This window comes from Paramormyrops kingsleyae, chromosome 8 (genome assembly GCF_048594095.1).
Source record: "Paramormyrops kingsleyae isolate MSU_618 chromosome 8, PKINGS_0.4, whole genome shotgun sequence".
Lineage (NCBI taxonomy): Eukaryota > Metazoa > Chordata > Actinopteri > Osteoglossiformes > Mormyridae > Paramormyrops > Paramormyrops kingsleyae.
This window is the reverse complement of record NC_132804.1, coordinates 1421839-1443714: the sequence shown is the minus strand read 5'-3', so window position 1 is coordinate 1443714 and position 21876 is coordinate 1421839. Positions and strand designations below refer to the sequence as shown.

The following is a 21876-nucleotide window of genomic DNA, read 5'->3' as shown; positions in this document are numbered from 1 at the left end:
TTCATTATCACAGCAAAACATATGCATGTGCAGGTGCTGTGTCTGTGTGTGCGCGCGTGTGTCTGCGTCTGTGCATGCGTGTGGTGTGCGTGTCTGTGTGTGCACACGTGTGTCTGCGTCTGTGCATGCGTGTGGTGTGTGTGTCTGTGTGTGCGCGCATGTGTCTGCGTCTGTGCATGCGTGTGGTGTGTGTGTCTGTGTGTGCGCGCGTGTGTCTGCGTCTGTGCATGCGTGTGGTGTGCGTGTCTGTGTGCGCGCGTGTGTCTGTGTCTGTGCATGCGTGTGGTATGCGTGTCTGTGTGCGCGCTGGTGTGTCTGCATCTGTGCATGCGTGTGGTGTGTGTGTCTGTGTCTGTGTGTGCGCGCATGTGTCTGCGTCTGTGCATGCGTGTGGTGTGTGTGTCTGTGTGTGCGCGCGTGTGTCTGCGTCTGTGCATGCATGTGGTGTGTGTCTGTGTGTGCGCGCGTGTGTCTGCGTCTGTGCATGCGTGTTTGTTCTGTGCTTGTGTGTGGTGTGTGTCTGTGCCTGCATCTGTGCATGCGTGTGGTGTGTGTCTGTGTCTGCGTCTGTGCATGCGTGTGGTGTGTGTGTCTGTGTGTGCGCGCGTGTGTCTGCGTCTGTGCATGCATGTGGTGTGTGTGTCTGTGTGTGCGCGCGTGTGTCTGCGTCTGTGCATGCGTGTGGTGTGTGTTTCTGTGTGTGCACACGTGTGTCTGGGTCTGTGCATGTGTGTTTGTCTGTGCATGCATTTGGTGTGTATGTCTGTGTCTGCATCTGTGCATGTGTGTGGTGTGTGTGTCTGTGTGTGCGCGCGTGTGTCTGCGTCTGTGCATGCGTGTTTGTTCTGTGCTTGTGTGTGGTGTGTGTCTGTGCCTGCATCTGTGCTTGTGTGTGGTGTGTGTCTGTGTCTGTGTCTGTGCATGTGTGTGGTGTGCGTGTCTGTAAATGCCAAAACAGCAAAATAATCATGAATGTGACAAAACCAGTTTATATTAACAGATTAAACTGAAAATAAAAATTTCCAAGTGACAATATAAAAAGGTTGTGAATTTGCACATCCATGTGTTTAGACACACAGAACAAAATCTGCATTACCATACCCCATAGAAGAAAAGTTACAAGTTGGCAGTTTATAGTTCTACACCTGTGTCATACTGTTGTTAAGTTCATGAGATACACTTATATTAATAATGCAACAACTGGAAAGCACTCAAGAGCCAATCAGGGCAGTTTTCAGTAAGTAAAACAGCTGAATATGACCCATGGCTGCAATCAATTAAGATGCAAACAGGTGATTGTGTAAAGTCCCAGGAAAGCATAGAGTAAGACGAGATCAGATGGGAGCCGCGCTGCATCTCTCAAGCCACATGTGGCCGATTAATGATCGTTTCCGACCTCAAGCTCCAACAGTAAGCAGCCCATAGAGCTTACAGTATGTCTATATCACCGAGAGCATCTCAGACCACTGAGAATCTCGCCGCTGTGCTGGCCACGCTGCGGCTGCTCAGCGCTACAGCACAGCAACATCACAGGCCAAAAGCAATGAAAGGTTAAATTCGGGGCAGGGGGGAGGAACTCGACAAGATGTGCACTGTGGTCCTTCTCTGAGAGACTCTTCCCTTTCCCGCTTCAAGGTCGAAATTCCGAAGCAGAACGGCCCTCGCTTGGCCATCCCAACCTCTAAGGTTACTCAGCTCAGATGTTATTTTGTGATCAATACTTAATGGAAGACACTGAATTTTCACAGAAGGGACAGGGGGCCACCAACTAGATTTCAGCAGCATCTGTGTCAGGTGGAGCTAGGGGCCCGGGGCCCGGCAAACATCGGTACGGAAGGGCAGATCTGGCCCATGCTGCCAGAGGTATGAGACAGGCCCCGACATGGCGGAAAAGGGGAGAGTGGACAGGCAAAGCAGCTAGCAATATGTGCATGTCTGCACAATTTTCACTTGGGGGAAAAAAGGGTATATTTCTTTTAAAAGGGCCTGTGTGTGTAACTACGATCACTGTAGAGGAATCGAGCGAGTTAATGCAAGCCACAGTGAAATATGGCGCAGGAAAGTTTGGCAAAAGACAGCTGGGTAGTTCGATGGGTTAGGACCACTGCATTAGGGCCCAGTAACCCGGGCAAGGTGGAGAATCCACTAAACAGGGCCTTGGTCACTGGTATGCCACTAAGAGCACCATTAGGTCATGTGATTGTTGCCGAAAACACTGTCTGTACAGGAGGTGGAAAAAAATTTGAATTCAGTGGAGTAATTCCTGTTCATTGGGACATTTATTGGTAACATCAGTTTGCAGCAAATGGCTTTAAGAATTCCGCATACCTCGCTTGACAAGGGCAAACATTAAATCTGAATGTATGGATTTAAAAAAAAAAAACTCCAGAGATAAAGGAAACAATATCGACTAACACAACAGAGCCACTTACAATGAACACGCTGAACCGCAATGTCGGCTCATGTATTATCTACAAATATACATGAACACATGTCATTGATATATCTGTTTTATTATGCAAGGAGTGTGGCCACAGCGACCAATATAAACACCCGGCCACAGCTCCGGCCTGCGTGTTGGTGCCGGCCCACTGGAGCGGCTCGCCGTGTCCATCACAGAAGACATCATCATTAGCTCAGACGATAAGCGAATCACATCCTCCTTCTGGAAATTCGGCTCCCATCTACGCAGCCATACATCACTGGTTCTCGGTCTCCTTCATCTCACTTTGTTTCTCCACATGGAGACAAAATAGAGCCCAAAGCTAAACTAAGACACAGACAACTAGCTGTAGGCCTGTAATGAGCCCTCCACTGGGGACACTGGACCCAGGCCGCAGGAAAGGCAGGCCACTTTCTGCTAGCCACACACCTCCGGAGGAACTGTGTGCCTGGCCAATCAGGCGCGACCTGCCCGTGGTCCGGCCCACGCACCCCCTCGTCCGGCCCACGCACCCCCTCGTCCGGCCCACGCACCCCCTCGTCCGGCCCACGCACCTCCTCGTCCGGCCCACGCACCCCCTCATCCGGCCCACGCACCACCTCGTCCGGCCCACGCACCTCCTCGTCCGGCCCACGCACCCCCTCGTCCGGCCCATGCACCCCCTCGTCCGGCCCACGCACCTTCTCGTCGCACATTAAGTTCCTCTTGCTCCACAAATGAATGCGTCACAATCTAATGCTAATCGTGATTCAGGGAGGCTGCAGAAATGTCGTGCCAAAAATATTCAACAAGTCACGGGTCCACTGAAGCGGTGTCCTTTTCCTGCTGCCTAATACTTATACAAACAGTTTGGTTTAAAGAAATTAAATATTTCTAAAATGTAGTCTTAATTGTATAATTTTAACCCTGCCTTGAAATATAACCACTAGTGGGATTTTGTTTTGGATCAACAATCTACAGAAACTCGGGGAAATAAAGGGATGCTGAGCATGCTGGGTGGCTCGTGCCGGACAGGTAACCGGGCCGAATGGCTGCCCTCACCAGGGCCCCCGTGAGAACAAAAGCACCTGTGTTTACCGGCTAGGGCCCCACCCCCAAAAAAGCACACAGAAGAGGGCTGCGGAAGCCCGCAGATATTCTCAGCGGCTCAAACACACATCCGCGGAGAGGTCTGCAGGGGCCAAGCCAGGCCTTCCATTCACCCCTCTCCCTGCGGTCACGCTCTCCCACAAATGCATTTCCCAGGGTGCGGCACTGGCTGCGTGTGTCAGGGGGGTGGGGGTGGCCTTTGAGAATAGAGATACTAAAATGTATTCTGCGAATGCTGCAGAGATACACATTTGCAAAAAATTTCATAATATGAAACAATACAAAAAAAAAACAGCAGAGCCCCTTCCTGTACACAGTTTTGTACAATATAGATAAGCCTGGAATGACAGCATTCTTATAGACAGGATGCACAATCTCTCACTGACAAGCTGCTTACAGGGAGGCGTTAGTCTGTCTGAATTGATAACTTTACCAGTTAGGCTTAAAAAGAAGCTCGTGGGATTACCATGAAAACGAAAAGCCTATCGTTCCTGGCAAGATGACAAAATGCACTAAGTCTGTCGGATGCAAGATCTTTGATTAAGGGAAAAAATCAGCCAGTGTTGGCAGAGCGTCAAAGAAGAGGGGCCTTCCCACTGTCGATGGCAGGCGATTCGGCTCTTCGAGGACGTGCTCACGTTCCTACGGAATGCCGGGGCAGCCGAGAATCGTCACCTTGACTGGCAGAACAGGTCAGCGAGAGCCACTGCCAGAACCGTAGCACCAATCCATCCCCTGCCTTTGCCACACTCCCGTACAATATACATATATATTATACAAACAGACCTATTCAAAATGGCTTTCCTATAGTTTAACAGCAAGCACATAACATACACAACTACACAGTGGGGGATTTATTGAACCGATCCCATTACATAAGCACCCTGTGGGTCTTTTGGACACAAATTACACTAAATAGTCATCAGTGCAGTTTTAAGCTCACTAAGCTATATAAACCCACACTGCAAACTTTTACTGTAAGAGCAACAGCAACAGAGTACATTGGTTATTTACGTATACTTCACATACAATCCCAATGAAAACAATTCCAGTCCAGCAAAAGTACAGCTGATTACCTCCATTATAGCTACCTCACGGGTTATCATCAACCTCAGCAGAATTCACACATTCTAAGCATGCAGGCGCAACAGTCGCAGCAAAAGAATCTCAACTTGAGTCAACTTAAAGAGAACTTATAGAAAAGCTGACTGAAAAACTTTTCTAACTTCTGTAATTTCTCCTTTGTGTTTGAGAAGGTTTATACTCCACTATCTGAAGGCTTTTGATCCCATGTCTAAGTCCAGAAAAAGAGGAATTATCAGACAACATGGGACCCGCACAACACATCCAAGAAGCAGTTTCATGCCGGTTTAGACCCAGAACGAGTCATTATTAAATAATGTGGTTCTCAGGCAAAGCTAATCTCTGTCTCTGGTGCTGGTGGGCGGACCAGCTTGTGGAAAAGTACATTTTCCCTCCCAGGACGCGAAATTAAAACATGTACTCAGAAGAGACCCTGCCGGTGTTAAGTGGCTGCGTTCAGGCATGGCGGGAGCTTTTCTGTTTGCCGCACACAAACAGTCATCTGTTAGGTTAAAAAATGAAAAATAAAAATAAAAACAAAACAAAACAAGCAACACCACAGCAACAAAACTAACTGGCCACAGTTTTGAAGCAGTCCGATTTCTTACTTTCAGTTTCATTGTGCTCTACAGGGCAGTTTGTATCCCGAGTACGAGCAGCCATGATGTTCACTAATGATTCAGGTGTGAAGACAATGGGACGCCCTTGATGGATTCTGTGGAAAAGAGGCTCCATTGACTGGGCCTGGCTCCTCCTCTGAGCCGGCCAGCCTTCGTCCCGAGACGTCGCTCCTTTAGAGCGCCCCCGTTCAGGAGAAGGTTGAGTGCATTTGTCAGGGACACTAAACAGGGGACGTCATTGCTTTTCATGTCACACGAGTGCCCGCATCACACCAGCCGAGAAGGCGAATAAGCACCCAGGGATTCACCCCGCCCGCACAGTGGGGCGGCCAGCCTTATATTTTAATTCTGCTCCAAGTGTCACCGCAAGCGGAAATGTGATGATATTCTGATACCAGTCACCTGCCACGGTCAGTCGCAGTGCACGGACAAACTCTTTCTTGCAACACAATCCCTCTTTGTGTAAGAAGCCGCAGGTCTTTCCGCCGTGCGGCACGGGGGCCGTGTAAACAGCTGCCGATCGCGGCCGTGTCCCGTTACCCGGGACCCGCTTGCCAAGCCTGGCAGGTCGATGCCAGCGAGATGATCTCCCAACCCGCTCCACAGATCCTTTTCCCTTCCCATAAGTACACACGGAACACTGTCAGAACGGGGTATCTGAGTTGGGGGGAGGGAAAAAAAAGACTACAAGGAAGGGTGCTAGTGACAAGCAGGAACCAGAAGGTCTGTCTGCACGCATCCTTGACTTTCTGTAAGACGCCTTGGAGATACTGTCTGTCTTCTGGGGGGGAAGTCGGCTCTAACGTAAAAATAATGTCACCAAGCTGCCTTTATTTTCAAATGTTGAACAAATATACAATCACATGCCGTTTAAACTGAAGGAAAAACATATCAGATGGCATTTCTGCAACATTTTTTCAACCCCCCCAAAATTGACGATGTAGGAAACCATTCATTGGATTAAAAAAAGAAAAAAAAATGACAAATGTCTGTCCCATGTGTTTTTCTGTATGTATCTATGACATCGCCGTAGAGACCAGCCTATTCAAACAGGTTATTGCAGAAAAACACAAAATCATAATCTGCAGGAGGGCGCCAGCCTTCACCCCTGTGTGTCACTCAGCCATTCGTCAACGGCTTGATTAAAAAGGCTTTGCATTATCGCCGGAATCACAAGTCCACAGACTTTACTACAAAATTAATCACGCATTTAGATTTTAAATCGCCACTACAACACAAGACTCCTCAGCACATCCGATGCCAACACAGATGTCCGGAAAACAGATCGGCCATTTCTGCTATAATATCTCTGTAAATAGATCTCACACTTTTGTAAATTGAGCATTTGTTGCCCGGTCATCTCTGCCCCCGACTTGGCTCGTCTGCATCTTACACCTGCGATAGCGGCTCTCCCTGCAGCTGGTGTTATGACGCGTCGGTCATGGCAGCCACAGCTTACTGCGTGGCCGTCCAAGGGTGACCTTGTCACCAGCTGGCTGTGACTAAGGAAGCAGCGGGACCGGTGGCCGTGCTTATCTGCCTCCCCCGCCAGCAGCTGCTCCGCATCCTACGTGATGTGGCACTGAGCATGGGAATGTCATTCCTGCTTCCCCAGGGATCTGACCCCCTGTGCCGGCAAGGGGGATCACCTATGGGTGTCCCACGTCCCCGCGCCTGGATGCTCCCCTTTCCATCTCCCTGCTGATGCCCCCCCCACACACACACACACACACACATACACACACACGCACACACTCCTGCCCAAAAGGCATCAGACACCATGGAGCCCCAGCAAGATTAACTACTAAAAGATGGCCACAGCAGGGGTGTAAATCTGAGCGCGTTTCAGGTGTAACACAGAGCCTGTCTCCCCTGATGAAGGAGGGCGGTAGCTGGGCCCTGCATCGCTATTCCAGGCCAGTAAACCCCCGCCTCCCCAGCTCTGGTCACAGGGCAGTGAAGACGACATGCAATGGGGCGTGTGCAGCCGAAAGATCAGGCCAGCCCTGAGGATGTGGTCAGTCAAGGCACCTAACTGCAAGAGAGGCCAGAGCTTAAGAGGAAACATCTGAGAACTTAAACCAAAAGGGGGCTCGGTTTCTGGAGATTAGCGGCATGCAAGTTGCCCACGCAGCCATGTCAACACGCAGTGTTTGGTTAACATGCAAAAAGCATCGCCTCAGACTAACTAGGAGGAGCGACTGAAGAGCCTGGGCATGCTGTGGGTACGACACGCGAGCCCCACCATGTTCACCGCATTCCAGCGAGTGGGGGGGCTCACAGCTGTGGCCTCACATACCCGCGCACGCATTTCTGCCACAGCTGGCCACCAATTTTCCCTCACTGCCTCAATGGTCCCGCTCGGCATCTCGCCGTCCTGCAGTAGCCGTTTCACCGGCTCCAGGTCGCTGTGGCGGATCACTAACCAGGACTCCAACAGCCGTGTCAAGCGTCGACCTTTGTCAAGAGAATTGCCAAAGGCAGGGGCTCGAGAGTAAATCGTCCTTTGCGTGAGCGTGGTACGGGGCACGCCTGACATCTCACCAGCTCCTCACTGAGTGCCGCTGATCCTGCTTGTAGAAGGTGCTTGAGAATACAGCCATCAATACGTTCAGATGCCGTGTGAAAAGGCTCCGGGACTCAAATTCCCTGTTAATTAGGCTCCTGATAGGGAGTCTGAACTCATCTGAGGAAAAACCAAACCCACTTATTATAAAAAGATGAAGCATGAAAAGAATCAATAGGATCCATCTAGCCTCTCCGGTGTCCTCAAAACATGCAGCTGGGATTCATTCTGGGGAACTCCTTAAATCACAGTGAAATCCCAGTTTTACTGGCTGACATCCGCTGAGGGCAGTCTCCCCCCCCACTGACGAATCGGAACAGTGCTATTAGCAGAGGAGACAGCATGTGCCAGTGACAGGGAGGCTTTAAGGACAGTGGGGGGATCGGTGTATATATATATATACACACACACACACACATACACAGTGGTACCTCAGTACTCAAACTCATTAGAACTCGAATTTCTTAAAAGTGGTACCAACCAGTTCGAAAAAAAAAATTACCTAGAACTCGATCTGAATCGCAGAAGTTGAACCGTGAACGCCGACCTAAGATAACTTGTACGCGCGTGGAAATGAGTCATGGGGCACGTCTCTCAGCGGAAACAAAGGGTAAGGCTTCAGTCTCAGCCTCGCATTTGCTGTGATAGCATCGTGCATGTTTAAACTAGCTGAATACATATATTTAGACAGTAAAAAGGCATTTAGACAATGACAGACAGTACCAGTAATTATTATTATATAAAATACACTTTAAAATAAAGATTTCTTATTTTAATATCATTAATAATAAACCATTAATACATTCAATTATAATAATATTGTCATGCCGATCAGGGACGGAACGGAGACAAACGCAGACATCAGGGTATCGGGGAATACGGGGTTTAATTACAGGTAAGGCAGGCAAAATGCAGACGGACAATACAATGACCGGGCTGGGGAAACAAACTGAAACGATGATGAGATGCAGATGGCTAATGACAACAACCAGAAACAGCTGATTACACAGGGATGCCACACGAGGTAACGAGGGGGCGTGGCACATGGAAGGAGTGGATGATCGGGGCAGGACACATTGTTTTTTTTTTTTACTTTACATATTGTTTGGATACATTTATTTTCTTACTTTAGAAATTACTGCTTTGATAAATGTGCTTAGATGTGTTTAGTGCAGTATATGCTCTTCTTGTTTTATCCTGTTCATTTTGTGTTTAAATGCTAAACATATTTAGGTGTAATTTATGCGGAAAATTCGATCACAACTCAAACTTTTTAGGATTCGAACCCCAGTTCTGAACGGATTAAGTTCGAGTTCTGAAGTACCACTGTGTGTGTGTGTGTGTGTGTGTGTATATGAATATATTATATGAGGTATGGGATATATATAAATACACATATCATACATATCAGAAATAAAAAACAAACATACATAATATATATAATATATACGTATGTGCGCACGCGTTTATGTGTGTGTGTGTGGGCTGGTTAGGGGTTAAGGTTGTCATGTTGGGATTAGAGATTCCCCCATAAAAATAGATGAAGAGTCTGTGTGTGTAGGCATGCACGCATACATGCGCACGCGCACACGCACACACACACACAATCAGGGCTGAGCAATTAATCGAAAATTAATCAAAACCAACATTCAGAACCTCTAATCGATGTAATCTTGTCCATGTCTGTTACTTTGCTTTTTTCTGTTAATACTTAAGAATAATCTGTTAATACTTTCCCCAGTGTGTGTTCATGTACTGTCCCCTTAAAAACATACTACCGCGTGTCCTGTCATGTGACTCCGCCCCATCCTGTCTGCGAAATGGAGGCAGCACGGAGGTGAACTCAAACACCGAGCCGACACCGAGTCCAGCAGCTTGTGCCAAAGAAAAATGCCGCGTCCGTCGTTTGGACACATTGTGGCTTTAATGAAGACAACAACGAACAAAAACAGTTTCAGCTACCAAAGGTCATACCACCACTATCAATATTTACAAGCGTATACTGCGTATAGTGATCACAGTTACAGTGATCAACCATTTTTATGGGTACAAATACTGGTTAAATAATTTACTTATAGTAATCAAGCAGTCCGCTCACAATGTTCACTTTGGGTCATTTTATACATTACAACATATGGAAAAAATTTTAATTACATTTAATTTAAAAAAAAATTATTTGCCTGTTTTGCCTTGCGGTAAACAATCTGCTTTGGGCTAGTTACCCGAGGCTAATGCTGCGTGCAAAGAAAACGTTACGGGATAAAGAAAGACATTTTCTCTCGATGACAATGAAAGACTCAAAGTTTATGATAAACTGCCAAAAAACGAGCGACCGAGACGAAGCAGCAAAGCTACAATAATCTATGTTTTATATACAGCACTATACTGTATTATAGCGTATTTGAATTATACACAGTTCAGCAATTTAATTTGTGCAGTACTGTAATTTGAAAAGTTTTTGAAACTTGACGATACTGTCAATATACAGTCAATAAAATAATGTAAATAGCGAGGATGCCCGTTTTATTACCTTATATTCGTGTATAAATATACAAATATCATTTAGATGGTAACCTGCCTGAGACATAAAGAAAAAGGGAAAAAATCCGTTACAATGATTGTCCAATGTGATAATGATTATTATGATCTATTTCACCCAGACAGACATGATCACTATAAATGTAAACTATATATTATATATATATATTATTATATACTATACTGTAAAATATAAATATAAACTATATTAATTTGTTTGCAAGAAATACGAACTATTTATTTTGTACTTTTTTTAGGGAACATGCTTTTTTCATTAAAACTAAAACGTGACCTTTTTCATAAAACGTTTTCATTTCAAGCTTTATGTGCTTTGATTTTAGTTGTTTGAAATATTTAATAAAGAACCATTTATGGTTCATCTGTATGTGTTTCTTTCAATTATTTTAAAATCATAAAGGTGTGATATACAGTCTGTCATTATAAAAATATCCCAGCTGTAGTATCTGAGCATATTTACAGTACAAATCTCGTCAGTGAAATATGAAAAAAAAGTGAAGTATGGGGGGAAAAAAAGAGTAAATCGTTCATTAATCGTAATTGAGGTAAAATGTTCAGTTAAAAGAGATATAACAGTGATGTGGTCATGTTGCCCAGCCCCACACACAAACACACACACATATATATATATATATGTGTGTGTGTGTGTGTATAAAATCTGTTTTGGTCTAATTGTTCTGTAGGCCGACACGTAGTTTCATGGACTGTTCAGTATAAAAACAGCCATTTCTCCAAAGTCCAAAAACGGTTAAGTACCTAGCAAACATTAGGCTTTGAGCAGCTCTTTTGAAGATAGACTAACTCTCCGAAGGGGAAGCCACTCCGCCGGCACATTAAAGCACAAACACACAAATGCTACTTTATATATCTGCCGGCTGGGGGGTACGAGGGGTAGGTTGTGTCATCTTACAGGACACTTTAATCAGACTGTTCGTCCCAGAAATGTTTAAATGATTTGTATGTTGCCGCATCTTTTACAAACCTTCTAAACTTATTTTATCGTGCATGCACGTGCATATCAAAAGACCTGCATTCTTGTGCCTGTGACATTTTTATTTTTACGACGACATCGTAAACTCAGGTCAACACTTAAACCATCAATCGTTAGTCTTCATATAATGGCCCAGCACATCTGTCAGAAAATATAGATACACATATTAGTAAAGGTTTATCTTTCGATAACAGGCTGCAGCCTTATCTAAAAAGAAGCCATTCATGAGATTTATTTTGCTTTCTGTCTAACAGTATTTTGATTAAACCCATAATATATGAGTCATTCAAACTGTAACCATATATGTTTGGTATATATGCAATATAATACACAAATAATTGTAATGGTGTACACACACACACACATACACACACACACACACTTTATACCGCTTATGCCTGTTACTCTGTTGATATCAGTCTGGCTGCCCCTTTGCTATGTGTTCATTCACAAACTACTGATCACATACTGAACAACAATTCAAACCTTCTCAGTATGCTGAGACATAAAAGCAAAAGATACATAAAATAGCAAAAGAGATAAATAAGAATAAGAACAGGGCCAAAGAAGCTCTGATGGATGAACTCAGACCTCTCTCACAAAGGAACTGACGAAGAGGCCCAGCAATGCGAATGAACGTATTTGACGGTGGTAAGCACATACACCGGAGCACTGTCGGCAACAAGCCTCGCAGGACAGAGTCACAGCCATCTTACGGTGAGCACATACACCGGAGCCCTGTCGGCAACAAGCCTCGCAGGACAGAGTCACAGCCATCTTATGGTGAGCACATACACCGGAGCCCTGTCGGCAACAAGCCTCGCAGGACAGAGTCACAGCCATCTTACGGTGAGCACATACACCGGAGCCCTGTCGGCAACAAGCCTCGCAGGACAGAGTCACAGCCATCTTACGGTCAGCACATACACCGGAGCCCTGTCGGCAACAAGCCTCGCAGGACAGAGTCACAGCCATCTTACGGTCAGCCCATACACCGGAGCCCTGTCGGCAACAAGCCTCGCAGGACAGAGTCACAGCCATCTTACGGTGAGCACATACACCGGAGCCCTGTCGGCAACAAGCCTCGCAGGACAGAGTCACAGCCATCTTACGGTCAGCCCATACACCGGAGCCCTGTCGGCAACAAGCCTCGCAGGACAGAGTCACAGCCATCTTACGGTCAGCACATACACCGGAGCCCTGTCGGCAACAAGCCTCGCAGGACAGAGTCACAGCCATCTTACGGTAGGCACATACACCGGAGCCCTGTCGGCAACAAGCCTCGCAGGACAGAGTCACAGCCATCTTACGGTCAGCACATACACCGGAGCCCTGTCGGCAACAAGCCTCGCAGGACAGACTCACAGCCATCTTACGGTGAGCACATACACCGGAGCCCTGTCGGCAACAAGCCTCGCAGGACAGAGTCACAGTCATCTTACGGTCAGCACATACACCGGAGCCCTGTCGGCAACAAGCCTCGCAGGAGAGAGTCACAGCCATCTTACGGTGAGCACATACACCGGAGCCCTGTCGGCAACAAGCCTCGCAGGACAGAGTCACAGCCATCTTACGGTCAGCACATACACCGGAGCCCTGTCGGCAACAAGCCTCGCAGGACAGAGTCACAGCCATCTTACGGTCAGCACATACACCGGAGCCCTGTCGGCAACAAGCCTCGCAGGACAGAGTCACAGCCATCTTACGGTCAGCACATACACCGGAGCCCTGTCGGCAACAAGCCTCGCAGGACAGAGTCACAGCCATCTTACGGTCAGCACATACACCGGAGCCCTGTCGGCAACAAGCCTCGCAGGACAGAGTCACAGCCATCTTACGGTCAGCACATACACCGGAGCCCTGTCGGCAACAAGCCTCGCAGGACAGAGTCACAGCCATCTTACGGTCAGCCCATACACCGGAGCCCTGTCGGCAACAAGCCTCGCAGGACAGAGTCACAGCCATCTTACGGTCAGCACATACACCGGAGCCCTGTCGGCAACAAGCCTCGCAGGACAGGGTCACAGCCATCTTACGGGGGCAACTAACAAAGACGTCCCAGATTGCCCTCGCACACGCCATCGCTCAAAGTCGTCCAAATCTCAGCCCTTCACACATCAGAGCTGAAAATGTCGATATCAATCAAAACGTTTGAAAGGAATTAATTACACTGGACATTTCCTGAAAGTGGCGGTATCGCATTTCTGGATCTCCTCGAGGCCTCTCCAGCATCTGGATCCATTGTAATTATTATTTGCCTTCTGCATGCATCACAGTGGTATCGAATACGATCGACAGTAGGACCACTCTAGACTTCCTCAGCAAGCCAGTATTGCGCCGCAAACACACATAGATCCGCAGTCTTCCGCGCGCTTATGTATGAATATGCCAGATGAGTATTACCTACACGTATGTGTGTGTAAACCAGAGCCTGGACCAAGACACACTGACCTGCACGTGTTGGCCGAAGAAGGTCATTCACTTCAGACAAATATCCTACACGTCAAACAGCAGACGAAAGGCAGAACAGACACATGCCGCTCTCACGTGAAAATGGCATTTAACTTCCCGGGGAGATGCCACACTTACGGCCTTAATTTGTTATTAATAAGCAGACCTTCTCATGCAGGGATCCAGATCTGCACTAATTATGACTTCAGAGTCTATTCTGTACATAAATCACTTGATCCGGGCTGTCCTTACACACAATACAGCGTTACATCCTTCTCCAGCAATGTTTATGAAAATATTTTCATGGTGGAAACTTCAGACGAAGCTGGAAATGGGGGTAAGGTGTTAAATTAAGGCAGAGGTGTACGAGAGTGCGTACCGAAAGCTATTCAGAGCGTGTACAAGAGTGCGTACCGAAAGCTGTTCAGACCGTGTACGAGAGTGCGTACTGAAAGCTATTCAGACCGTGTACGAGAGTGCGTACTGAAAGCTATTCAGACCGTGTACGAGAGTGCGTACCGAAAGCTATTCAGACCGTGTACGAGAGTGCGTACCGAAAGCTATTCAGACCGTGTACGAGAGTGCGTACTGAAAGCTATTCAGAGCGTTAATAAACTACAGAATAACATCCCTGCACATTCAGTATCAATTTTTCTTCCTCTGAATGTTTCATTCATTCTGCACTCGTTTCCTAAAGAAACTACATTGTCACTCGGGTTTCATTTGACAATATTTTATTTGCTGAATGTTACAACAGCGGTGATATGGGCCAGCGCTGGAATGGACCGCAGAGAAATGCTAGCGCCAAACTTCTTGAATGTAAATTTGAACCTAAGCTGATAGCATCATGCCCGAGTAAAGGGTCGGTTTACTAATGCATGTAGCTAAAACCATCTTCGGACTGGAAACGTAACACCGCACTCCGCTAAACCGTCTCATGGCAACCTTGTCTCTCTTGATTAACAAGCGGCTGACATTTGTGCATTCTTCCAAAACAGTAATGCCCTTTATTTACATCCCCCGATCTGACCTGGAGCAGAATTTAAATGCCATTATAAATCCGGAGGGCATTTTAGTCTGTTACTCTAAAATTTTGCTTGCATCAGACCTGGGGCAGGGGTGGGGTGGGGGGCAGTAAATGTTGAACAGATTAGGTGCCGGTTGCTATAGATAAATGTGACCATGACAGAGGTCAGGTTAAGGGAATCGATCCATAGCGTTTGTGCTCAGGTGACACGGAGCACTGCCCCCCCCCGCAATCAGCATCTTTCCCTGCCTGTGTGGGGCTCTCAGCAATGACATAAGATGATACATCGATCTACCGATGCAAATTCCAATTGCATGAATGTGATCAATCGTCTTCTTTCGTTGTCTCGAATTGCAGTCTGGATATCCGCCTGCCAGTAACACCGCGGAGCGCCTGTCTCCCGTATCCAGGCCACGCTTTTTGGGAAGGGAAAGGGGGGAGGAGGAGATGTTTCTATTTTCATTTCCATCGGCATCTCCTCAATGATATGGGGGTGGGGGGCGGGGCTGTACGTATGAATCAGAGGATGGCGGAAATCAGGACGACAGCCTGAGTTTTCCGTGGGAATCGGGCGGCTTTGCAGCCCTCTGCTCTGGGTCGGCTTCTCCCGCACGTCTCCCTTGCTTCTGCCATCACAGCGGCTCGTCTCGAATCTGATTGGCAGACGTGACGGGCTGCCAGGCTAACTGCTCCCGGGGCCTCTAGCTGCTGTGGGCTCTTGTCCTCCTTAGAAGAGATGAAGTCATTTGGGAGGCTCTGCCAAATCAGGTCCGTTCCCAAAGAAGTGTCTTAACAAGTCAGTGTGGACCTGAAGTCTCTGCCAGCCCATCTGAGTTACCGGCACTGTATCCCTAACCCACCCGGCCTGCCCCACCGCCATCCCACCTTGGACAGAAGGGGATGACTGTCACCCCTCTGACAGGGCGTGCTTATCACACGAGAGGCTCCGATCACCCTGATTACTGCAGCGGATTCGGGGGGGGGGGGGGGGGGGCGTTATGCCACACTATGCCGTCGGCTACTGCCTTTCAGAGCAGCGACAGCATCAGCGCTAAAGATACACAATTAAAAACTGTCTACTTCAGTACTTTACTGGGGGTAACTGAGGCACCACATCTAACAGCGTGAAATCTGTTTCTCGCACAGAGAGGGGGCCGGCAGGAAACCGGTAACAGAATCGGCCCATGGAAAGCAGCCGGCAGGGGGAAGAAAGAGAGAGAGGGAGAGAGAGAGAAAGGGGGGAAGGGGGAGGAGGCCGAGAGAGAGTGAAAGAGCGCAAGCAAGAGAGAGAGAGAGCAAGGGAGAATGAGTGAGAGACACAGAAAGAGAGAGAAGAGAGGGAGAGAGAGCAAGAGACATGGTAAGAGAGAGAGAGAGCCAAAGGCAAACCCTTGAACACAGCTTCAGAACTGTAAAATGAGAATGGCAGGAAAAATCTGGGCATGTTTCCTCTGTGAAGTAATTCAACGTGCCTTGATTTAACATTGTTGAGCTAAAACAATGAAATGCAACGTGAGAGCCCTCTGTTGAATGGAGTGAATTACACAGCACTCCATTAAACTCAAAGAACAGATGCGGCTCGAGAAAGGAAAGGGAAGCAGCAAACGCCACAGACAGGCGAACTTCAAGCCACCGGGCCAAGATACTGGCCCCGACCCGGTCAGCCGAGTGCCTCTCGACAGCGAGCAGGATGGGTGTCTTTCGATCGATCTGTTAAGACTCTGGCTGATGATGACAAGGCCACGTGGTTGATAAAGAGAGCAGGAGGACATTCGAGTCGCATGGCTCCAGCATTAAACAGATAATGGGCAGAGCTCAGTGAGATGATGTTAGCGATTAACACGGTTGCCCCACGCCGGGAGAATATCCAACCACCCAAGACGTCAGCCTGGGCTATTGTACACCAGAGATTCAGGATTTTCAGCCGTCGCTCAGAATGGATATTGAATCTTTTATCTCGTTTGATTATCCCCACAAAAATGCATTGTGTATCACAAGAATTAAAAAAAAACACCGATGCCGTATCGCTAAGAACCCTGCTTGAACAATGCATGTCTTTCACAGGATCTTGGGAGAGGCAATTTTTCTGTAAACATCTGTCTACACCCAACATCACCCACAGTCCTATCTTGCCCAGCCATGGGAAATGGGTTCCGTTAAACGGCAACGCCGGCGTTGCATGACCAAAGCGCCAAGACTCCAGGAAGGTCGGAAGAGCTCCATGGCCGAAGACATCTTCTGTTGACTCTCAGCAGTTTTATATTACTAACAGATGTTTTGCACTTCCATCGCTGAGTCAGCTAACTGGCCATTATCGAGGCTGGCGGGGGGGGGGGGGGGGGGCAGTACCTGAACAGTTAGGCTACATGAAGAAGTGACATGAAGTCCCACAGAGACGGGGGCTTTTTAAATTCCCCAGAAACTTTTCAAATCTATAACATAGGATACAAAAACATTTTTGATACAATTTTAGACAGACACTGAATAGGAAAAAAAAGTCATAATTAATTCGTACATTTAAAATGGGGGAAAAGGGGGTTTCTAAATAGCAGCAGCATTAAAGATAAAGTGAAATGTGGACTCAGATGCTACAGGACCCAAACTTCTAACTCAGGCCGTAAAAAATGGCCACATAGCACGTGCACTGAGGTCCGATGCCCATAACCTCGCCGTTAGCTGGGGGACACTGGGACACGGGGCATGGGGAGGGACACTGGTGCCCTTCCGGGACGTCGTCTTCGTTCGCCTAAGCGAGCACCATGGAGATGGGAGCAGGGAGGCGACAGCCCAGCGAGGGGATGCCGGCCAGCTGGCTTTTTTAAAATATTATTTTGCCAAAGGTGACCTAACAAGTGAATATAGGACACCACCTATTTGAGAAATACTAGTACTATTAATGACAATAGCAATAATAGAAGCAGTAACAAACATATACAGAAACCATATTGTTTTTATTATTATTTATGCATAACCCAGATCAAACTGGTTGTGACTGTTCTGTGGTTCATCATTTCTTAACCACAGCTGCTATAAAATTCCTACGTTTGTGCTTAATTTAATAAAAGGGCATGTTTTCACAGCTTCTCACTCTGAAAAAATTGCGCGACTTGTAAATGACCTTTTAAGTGTAAAAAACTATTAAGTGGGCCAGACAGTACAAATTTAGTGAAGAACTTTATGTATGATTAACAAAGGAAATGGGAAATGGCTTCTAATCTCCACCACTTCACGGGGGAAACACAAAGGCAAAAAAAGTACAATACGCATTATGTTACGTGTTGCTAGAAAGCATTTAGGAAAAATATGGCCAAATTCACTGACCAAATCAGTCTGAGTGACTGAGACTACACGGCTACCTAGTTTAGGATGATGCTGAAGCCTGTATTTATCTTTATTTTATTTTCCCGCTCGTGCTATACAGAACACTGACATTTTTTAAATTATAAAGAAAGCTTTTCAGATAAATGCAAAATGTGTCTTCAATATTTTACAGAGTTACAAATTATGAATCTGTAAACCTATTAAGCATGAGATTACAAATAAATGACGTGCCTGTAAATGCAATGGTTTACACTATCCTGTCGGAGTATTCTACCTATACCTGAGTTTGCCATTTAACTTGATTTTTTTCATTCACAAACTTTACATATCTGAAATTTTGCAAAATAATACATCTCGCAGTTATTTTATTCAAGACAGACAACAAATGGGGGAATCCAAAAGTTCTCTTTTTTCTTTAACGTGTTAACATTAAAATGGATGAGAGACAGAGCAGGCATACGGGAAGGTATTGATTTTATCACAAACCCTGCAACTCCCATCCTAGTAGCGTTCACTTGGCCAGGGCAAAGTTAAAGGGATAAACGGGCTCATTCTTGTGAAAGCTGGTGACAGACAAATATATAAACTGGAACAATTTACGTGCCTGTCTCATTCAAGGTCATCCAAAATAACATTCTGCACAAAGTGATCGGAAACGCACTTTAGCTGCGTGCATTTCTGTGGATGCTTTTCGGACGTCCACAACCGGCCGGCCGGGAACCGATTATCCGTCACTAGGTCCCGGGTGCGATTTACGTACGATTAAGGATCGCGCTGCTCTTCAATCGGACTTGCTTATATATTCTATGAAATGGCTACGTTGTAACGGAGACCCCCTTTCCCTTAGAAGAGCACTGCGCCAAACACACGGCATTTAATGGAATGTTTAGAGTGCGTAATGCTAAAGCTTTTTGGCGAACGACACGGCGTTGTTTCCAACCCCTCCTCTACACAAACTCGCAATCCTTGAGTGTTTGCTCCCAACCCTCATAGGCTGGGGGCTCGCAAAGTAGCCGAGTTTGTTTCCGGTAATAGACGAGTGTTATCGCAGCAGATTTTCGTGTGAACGCCTTTCACCACACAGTCTCCGAGAAAAACGCTCCTCGTTTCTTAACTAAGCCGTTTTTCTACAAACGCAAAAGCGGCGCCTTTGCACGAACGGCTCTGGAAGCGTCCGTCAGCCCCCTAAAAATACCGATGGCATTGCCAGTATAGCTACTTTACATTGTTGCCAATGAATGCAACTTACATTTTTATAATTCAAATATGCATTATATATATAGCGTTCTATATATATAGACGAGGAAAGCTCGAGGCAGCCTTATTATTGAGATCACTGATTATGATGAAATAATTCAAACAATTAACTAGTTCGAAATTCGTACATTGAATCACGCTACTCCTGCGTGCGTTTATATATAGAGATTTTTTTGTAGGAAAATTTTCCCGATTCCTAATCAGTAAAGTTTATCGACATTTTTATTAGATTTTATAGCATAAAGAAAACTATTTCAGCGTCCGAAAGACTTTAGATTTCAGATGGTAAGAAACTTACCGGGGTGACAGTCGGCCCAGAAAAGGACGAAGGCTGAGAAAATCAAAGACAAGATCCACCAACAACACGATCGCAGTAGCCTCCGCATGTCAAAAAACACATCGAGAGCACAAAAGGCAACTGCTGGGAGTTATCCGTCTAAAATTTCAAACAAAGATTAAGAAATTATTTGAATAATAAAAAAATAATAATAACGCCGGCCCCCTGCCAATATAACTTGCTGTTGCCACAATCACTAGCCTCAGTTTCGAAGGGTTTGTTAAGTTATAATATGAAGGAATAGTTTTTTTTATTTCAGAAAATCGCATTTATGCGACAGCTTCTTCATAATTTCATAATCCTCCCCCCCACAAAAAAAAATGCAAGGGACAGTACTCAAGCCCTAATCAGTTCATTTATCGTGGGAGGTAAAAAAAGAACGCTGGCTTTAGTCCATGCAGCGGATGGCTGCAGCGGTTCTTGCAAAAACAGAAAGGGAATAGTTGGAGCAGAGCTGGGAGCTTTCCATTCTTCCATCCAGGAAGTAGCATGTGAGCCCGGGTCTGGCAGAGACTTTAAAACAGGCTTGGGAGAAAAATTCAAGGGAACGGGAGGGAGAGTCGGAGCATATTCCTCCGGATCCTAGCGCCGAAGAATCAGGCAACCTGCGACTCCCCTTGGTTTTCGGCCGCTCCGACTCCCCCTTGGTCTGCGAACCTCTAGTCTAGTGCGTCTCCCTTAGAGAGAGAAACCACTACGTGAATAAAGAGCAATCAGCCGACTATTTAAAGACGGCATGTCTGACATTTAAACCAATAGCTTATTCCCCAATTCCCTAACTTCGATTAACTTACACGTAAAACTCCCATTCCTTGTTTCTATAAACCACTGCTTTCTGTATCATTTAAAGCCGATGACTATATGGGGAGGCGCTGGGTGTGGATAACATTTATTCGTACCGCTGAACCTTATATATTGTCTTGCCAAAACGCTGTGACCGATTGTCTTCTGTGAAAATTAAATTAATTTATTCTCCTAAAATGCGAGAGCACCAAATGCATTATTTCGCAGTATTTCATGCGAATACACCTCGAATTTGCCTGTGACCATAATTACAGCTGGTCATAATTTATTACAAATATACTTTTTTGCTCTCTCGCTCCTTCTCTTAATGTATTAAATATTAAACAAATAAACTTTGTGCCTTACAATTGTCGTGGAAACCTCACAGCGAAAGAAAAAGACAAATTAATACAACGACCTTGACCCTTGAAGTCAGGGACGCTGTTAATTGATTAATTTGAATTGCATACCAACAGCAAAATCACTCCCTTGAGACAGTACCGCAGAATTTAGGACGTCTGCGTCTGAAAAAAAGTGAAGTATGAGCTGCAGATTAAACAAGGTAAACTGAGAAATTAAAAGCAATCAATGTACATACACGTTTGATAAGTCGCATCCTACTAAATTCACATGATTTAAACAGTTTCTTATTACAAATACGTCATTAAAGCATAACATTCACAATTACATAATTAAAACGATTTTGGCTGCATATTTGCACATATATTATGTTAGACTCCATATTAAACTTGTGTGTATGTGTGTGTGTGTGCGTGCGAGTGAAATTCGAGTGAATTTTTACTAATGCTTGGCCACCGATTTGACCAATCAATATGTGTTGTGTCACAGTCTGGATGTGAAGTGGAACCGTGCCTCTGTTAGCAGGTGGGAACATCAGGGAGTGAGGGCAGGCAGCTCCACTGGCCAGACAGACAGACTGACAGATCAGACAGACAGATCAGACAGACAGATCAGACCAGACCAGACAGACAGACAGATCAGACAGACAGGCTCTGTTGTTTGCTGCTCAGTCATTTTTGGTGTTTTCGGGCAACATCTAGCCCTTGCCTGATATTTTGTAGTTGCTTAAGTGTGTTGGATGTTTTTTGCAGAGGTGTAAAGTTCGGGTCCAGACAGTACAAATCCAGACCAAGATTTTGTTTCAGCCAACCCGTTGAGTAGACTGTGAATGAAACTCTTTATACTCACCTGGTTGGTTGAAACAAAATCTTGGTCTGGATTTGTACTTTCTGAACCTGTTGTACATGTTCACCTTCTTCATTTTTCTTACATGTCTTGCGTTGGGAAACTCCAGCCTGTCAATGACCCCAGTCCTTTCTGTTCCATCCCCG

General features: G+C 46.1%; 1 protein-coding gene across 1 annotated transcript in view; it reads right to left on the bottom strand.

The window, feature by feature from the left end:
• The window catches only part of ptprga (protein tyrosine phosphatase receptor type Ga), a 198490-nt gene extending 177879 nt beyond the window's left edge, over window positions 1-20611 (bottom strand). Inside the window, exons 1-2 of the mRNA XM_072714954.1 lie at window positions 20536-20611; window positions 19703-20418 (exon numbers count right to left, since the gene is read on the bottom strand). Of these exons, the coding sequence (XP_072571055.1) occupies window positions 19703-19790 (88 nt within the window). The 5' untranslated portion in view covers window positions 19791-20418; window positions 20536-20611. The remainder of the gene's footprint in view (window positions 1-19702; window positions 20419-20535) is intronic.
• Window positions 20612-21876: the final 1265 nt, after the last annotated feature.